The sequence below is a fragment of the Asparagus officinalis genome, unplaced genomic scaffold, assembly GCF_001876935.1.
Source record: "Asparagus officinalis unplaced genomic scaffold, Aspof.V1 AsparagusV1_Un130, whole genome shotgun sequence".
NCBI classification, from domain to species: domain Eukaryota; kingdom Viridiplantae; phylum Streptophyta; class Magnoliopsida; order Asparagales; family Asparagaceae; genus Asparagus; species Asparagus officinalis.
Genome location: NW_017972396.1, coordinates 1 through 5,758, shown reverse-complemented (window position 1 = coordinate 5,758; position 5,758 = coordinate 1). Strand labels below are relative to the sequence as shown.

Genomic DNA, 5,758 nt, shown 5'->3' with positions numbered 1-5,758 from the left:
ATCTGATCTAATCATTTGGTGGTCTATAGATATCAACGTCCCCGTCACAGTCCAAGATCCCACGCAAGCAACGAAGGATAAACGCCCGTTGTGCTGTTTGACGAGAGTTGTACTCTTTTTTGTTTTCATTGTGTAAGAGTCTTATAAAAAGACTATCTTTTTTGTTGTCATTGTAACGACTGAAGTTGTAATGACTACATCAATGAAGACATCAACTTTCTACCCAAGCAAAACCCGTAACCATAACAACAAACCCGCAAACTAAACAACAAACGTAAATACTTGAGATGTGAGGTAAATACTTACTTGTTACATCTACAAATGCAAAAATGGTTAAGAGCTTTTTGCTCCTCTTCCGTCAGTAGCGCGGCAACGTCTGCTGACACCTTATAGTTATGTACAAATGTGTCCTTGTCGCCCAAAAACTTGATGATGAAGCCATCTGGAAAGGGAATCCCCTCGTTCAGCTTATCTCTGTACATTTCTTCTTCTGAACTCATAGGGGAACTCATGTGTTTTTCCCAGATAGAGTGGGGGTCACTTTGTAGCCGAGCAGGAGCCAACTCTGCATTGTTTTCCTGCACCTGCGCTTCCTCCTCCCCACCCACTTCTATTATAGCCTTGTCCCCTATGTTGTCTTTTTCTTTCTTCTTCTTCCCTTCAGTGTAAGGGGTGACTACCCACTTGGAAGGCTTCACCGATCTTTTGCATCTCTTCCGTTTAGGGGGTGCAGCAGCGGCCATCTTCCCGCGTGCCCCCGTTGCACCCCTCTTTCTCTTATTCAAAACCTTTGAAAACACAATAGGAGCATCTTCGTCATCAGTTGATGTCTCTTCTGCTGGTGGAGGGGCATTCTCTGATTGCTTTATTTCCATCCTAGTGTCCTCCCGCAGAGTGTCTGATTCCAAACAACCCATTCGAAGTATAAATATTAAGAAAACATAGCCCCTTCTATCTAAACTTAACAATTTCATAGTAAACCTAACAACTGATGCCTAAACACATGGTGAAAAAGTTGCTAACCTATACAAGTTTGCGTCTCCCCATCACCTGCAGAAGGGACTTCAACCGCCGGCGTTATTTCCCTTCCAGTGCCCTCGCGTTGAGTGCCTGTTTCTGATAATATTCAGAGTATAAACAATAAAAAGCTTAACAACCAATACGTAGACATAACAACCAATCTCTAACATATAGTACAAAAGCAAGCTAACCTGTACAAGTTAGTAGCTCCTTCGCTGGCGGGGACACCTTCTCTCCCTCGTTTATTTCTGCCTCAAGGGCCTTGTCAACAGCAGATGCCTCTGGTGGAGGTAATTCTCCTGGCGGAGCATCTTCACTCTCCTTGTGGATATCAGAAAACAATGGTTGTGGAGAGGCCCTCCCTGTTGGAGGGGCCTCGCTCTCCTTATTAGCTTCATCAAATAATAATGATTTATTGACATCCCCATCGTACTGTACATCAATGCCACCCACGGTGCCTGGAGTGTCTGATTCAAAAAATAAACACAAATGAGCTTAGGTACTTCATTGTCAAAAAAAACATAGCATCAGTTACATAACCTTAAAACTAACCAAGATACTTAACAATCAATCTCCAACCTTGGCAATAAATCCCTGACCTTAACATTAGATACGTAAAGTTAACAATACATTCTTAACCTTAACAATAAATCCCTAACCTTAACATTAGATCAGTAAAGTTAACAATACATTCTTAACCTTAACAATAAATCCATATACTTATCAATCAATTTTTAACTATAACACGCAAACGTAATTGCAAGCCACATCTAACCTGTACAAGTTTGCGGCTCCATCAATGGGCTGGACACCAATCCTGTAGGGCTCTTATCCTTGTATACAGAGAGGGTTCCGGATCGTGCTTCGCTTAGTTCCTCTCTCAGTCTTCTATTTTGAGCAGACAGCTTAGCCACCTTCACAGAAAGAGCACTTATCTTTACACGGTCTGCAGCAATCATACCCTTGAATTTATTCTCGTTCTCGCGGCGTAATGATTCGTTCATTGCCGCGATGCTCTTCCAGTAGATAACTTGCTGAGGCCAATCCATTTGCTCAACTGCATCATTTGGCTGCTCGGCGTCTTCATCAATATCCTGTGGCATCACATATGCAACGGACAGGTAGAGTACTATTAAAAGGATTAATTAATTCAAAAACAAATAAAATCCACGATTGCTAAGTTCTTACAAGTGCATCAATTGGGATGTCGTCATCTTCTTCTCTCCTCTTCTTCTTGTGAAGAAGGTCTATTGGGCCACGAGCCCTGCCGGCGTCTACTGCAGCCGGACCCTTAATCCTCCTCTTCTCTCTCTCTCTCCTCTTCTCTTTCTCTATCCCCTGCTCCTTCCCCCAAAAACCTCCCTCGATTCTTTGAAGTTGTCCATGTTGCTGTGGAAGCTTTATCGTAGCTTTGCTTGCTTTCGCAACAACAGTGGCCAATCTCAAAGAACCAGCAACGTGCCCAAGTCTCACCCAATTTGTCAGGGGAGGCCTCACCGTACAACCAAGTGCTGGCTTCTTGATGCCGGTGAGTTCATAATACCACAACTGCACATTAGAGATATAAAAACTTAACAAACACCTTCATCCGTAACAATTAATAAAGTAACCCTAACAATAAAAACGTAACCTTAACAACCAAACCGTAATATTAACAACCAAACCGTAACCTTGACAACGAAACTGTAACATTAACAACTAAACCCTAACCTTCACAATCAGTAAAAAACATGATTACTTACACAAACTAGAGGGGTACACCCTTGCAGATATAATGTCGTCTTCCCTGGCTCAGGACCCTTCAGTGCCCTCTCTATCGCGTCAGATGTCTCACTGAATATATAGGTCCCCCAAGCAGTGTTGTTGACCTGTTCGATGCTGTCGACGTACTTGAATAAATGCCTAGGAACGCCGGAAACACTGCTTGGACACCAAATCATGCTCAGCTGATAGAGGATCTGTAGCAGGACAAAGTCCTTCACATCTCGGCGATCAGAAGATAGTACCAGCTTCAAGAGCAGGTCCTCCACATTGCGTCTGGTGGGGCCTCCTTTGGGGGGAGCTATACTGCTGGAACCCCCCGTCTCGGGTTTGTCAAAGAACCTGGACCAAATCCTATTTTTCCTGTCCCGATTGTGGTCAACATGAAGCCCCTCATTGGAGAACCATGTATGCTCCATTACCCACTCAAGGTTGAATGAGCATGGGATCTCTTCTCCATCATTCCTATCGGTGAAGACGAATTTTTTGCTCTTCTTGTCCCACTGACTCAAAATGTGCTCAAAGGTGGGAAGATCGACGCCAGGTGGGCCAAATTGGACGTAGTGTCTGAATACACTATCTTCGTAGGCCGCAAAATGCCTTGGCCCCATACGCGTCACCAAATTCTGCATGAAGTCGTGATAGGCACCGAAGCTGGCGGTGGGCCGCAACGTAATAGCTGGCTTTGCCCTTTTTCTACAAAACAAAAACACAAGACGAGAGCATTTTTGAGTATAATCAGTAAACATAACAGCTATGCTGTAAACTTTGCGGGTAAACCAACAACCTTAACAGCAACCACATAACCTTAACAACAAAAACCTAACCTTAACAACCAAAGCCTAACCTCAACAACTAAACAACAACCTTAACAATAAAGGCAGTAACCAACAACCTTAACAACAACCCCACAACCTTATCAACCAAAACCTAACCTTAACAACCAAAGCCTAACCTCTACAAATAAACAACAACCTCAGCAATAAAAGCATAGACCTTGCATGTTAACAGTAACCTCAACAGCTAACAGACACCGTAATTTTGGACCTTCCCACCAGACTAAGAGCATTATCAATCAAACCGTAACCTTAACAACATAAAACTTGCGGTAAAAATTACCTTTTGGGTGCTGCCACGTGCTTCTCTTCTTCTCCTCTCTGTAGACCAAGGAGCGCTCTAGTGGCATCGTTGGACGCGCCGGTGGTGCCGGTGCTGCCCTCTAGACCTTCGCGTGGGCCTACACTTAAATTTTGAGGCGGGCTTCTGGGATGAGAATGGCTGGTTGCGATGTCCTCTAGAACATCACCAATCGCAGCCCGAGCTTCAGATTCAGCCCGCACTGCAGTTGTCTGGGCTCTTTCTGAGATTTCGAACCGCTGGGCGTAATCGCTTTCGCTGTGGTCGGCATTGAGGTTGGCTTTGGGGGTTGAATCGCCGGCCATTTTGATCCCTTTGCTTTGATTCGGTTTGAGTTGGGGTCGGTTGATTTAGGGCTAGGGTTTTGAATTGGGTTTCTGGAGTCGGTTTGCTTGCAGAAGAGAGAGATGACAGGGTACGGACGAGGAGGTAACTCATAACGGGGAATTTTAAACGTAAGGGTATTTTGGGCATTTCGAGCGGGGTTTAAACGGCGTTACGCCTGGGGATTGGTTTTGGGGGCTGGAAGAAAATCGGGGGCGGTTTTGGGGGTAAAAGGAACGTTGAAAAGGTCTTGGGGGGCCAGAGCACGTTCTGTGTTGTTTTGGGGGCTGGAAGCAATTTTCCCTTTTGAAAATTTGTCCTTGATCAATCACTCCCATGAGATGAGAGAGTCTCTCCGCTATGACGAGGCCTTTTCCCAAGTACTTCTTTCGTTGCCATTGGTCAGGATTTTGTATTTTTTTTAAAAAAAATCTTCGATGAAGTCTCTCTTCTGCTTATAAGAGACGATGATGAGAGTTTGTTTCTAGGGAAGCTGTTTAGTTGTTTTCAAGCAATTTCTCGATTCCATTTTTGGGGCCTAGACGCATTTTTTCCCTTTTTTTTGGGTTTTTTGTTTACATGCCCTTAAATCTATGATATTATAAAAAGAAAAAATGACCCTCTCTAAATCTGCATGCGCGTCCAATGGCGAGGCATTTTTTGCAGCCATTTTGGTATTTTCTGCAGACAGAAAGGGGGGAGAAGGAGAAAGATGGGGTTGGGGTTCGGGTTAGGGTTTGGGTTTATCCCCTTTTGTTATGTCTGATAAAAGGGCTAATCTGAGTCTCTTTGCTCTTTGTTGATGAGATCTATGAGTTGATGGCTCATTCAGGAAGTTCACAGCATTTTCTTTGATTCCTTGCATGGAAAGATCGAGGAAAAAAGAGGTTTTTGTGTGCTAATGAGGTAAAATTTTATGGTGTTTTTCTGCAATTTAGCTAATTTTCTGATTTTAACATTTATCTTCGTTGCTGCAGATGATGATCTGCCAGGTAAATTACACTAAACTGCCAAGAACTTTCAGCGTTTTGCAGTAGAACCCCAATAACTTTTAAAATCACACTAAACCCCCGAGAAGTTTCAGCATTTTGCGCAAAACCCCCAACAAACTTTCAAAATCATATAAAAGCTCCGGTAAGAGGATTACTCCTAGAGGAGCTTGTTTTTTTTGCATACTACAGTGGCGAAGCAATCTTTGATGGTTTGCTATATTGCAAGTAACCACTGTAGGTAGTAGGTTATTTTTTTTAAAATATTGATCCCTTAAATATTTCATAATTTGAAATTTTGTCCTGAAGTCTTGCAACTGTAACTCAAGTGGTTTATAATCCAAAGTTCATAAACATGCTCTTAATTTTAGCTCCTAGTTACGGTTTTCTTTATGATCTCAAGGGAGTTCTCCTCAGCAGCTCCTCCTAGGTAAGGATGGAATCAAATCAAATAATCAGCAAAGAGTTTGTTAGTTGTTCGTATAACTCTGCCATGGCCTTCTCTCTTGTTGTGTTCTTCAATGCAA

General features: G+C 43.2%; 1 protein-coding gene across 2 annotated transcripts; it reads right to left on the bottom strand.

Annotated features, from left to right (window-relative positions):
* Positions 1-278: 278 nt before the first annotated feature.
* On the bottom strand, positions 279-4,525 carry LOC109827312. Of its 2 annotated transcripts, none has more exons than XM_020394305.1 (7): positions 3,901-4,525; positions 2,763-3,477; positions 2,209-2,568; positions 1,796-2,114; positions 1,212-1,487; positions 1,024-1,116; positions 279-898 (listed from the first exon to the last, which is right to left on the bottom strand). In XM_020394305.1, the coding sequence occupies exons 1-7, from the start codon at positions 4,221-4,223 to the stop codon at positions 303-305; spliced, it is 2,682 nt and encodes an 893-aa protein (XP_020249894.1). In that variant the 5' UTR covers positions 4,224-4,525; the 3' UTR covers positions 279-302. The 2 variants fall into 2 exon arrangements, with proteins under 2 accessions (XP_020249894.1, XP_020249895.1); XM_020394306.1 differs by having other exon boundaries at positions 1,024-1,110.
* Between the last annotated feature and the right edge of the window lie 1,233 nt (positions 4,526-5,758).

Coding starts and splice junctions, on each gene's coding strand:
- LOC109827312 (XM_020394305.1), bottom strand. CDS start 4,223: ATGGCCGGCGATTCAACCCCCAAAGCCAACCTCAATGCCGACCACAGC. Junction 1,488..1,795: donor GGAGCCGCAAACTTGTACAG/GTTAGATGTGGC, acceptor TTTTTGAATCAG/ACACTCCAGGCACCGTGGGT. Junction 1,117..1,211: donor GGAGCTACTAACTTGTACAG/GTTAGCTTGCTT, acceptor GAATATTATCAG/AAACAGGCACTCAACGCGAG.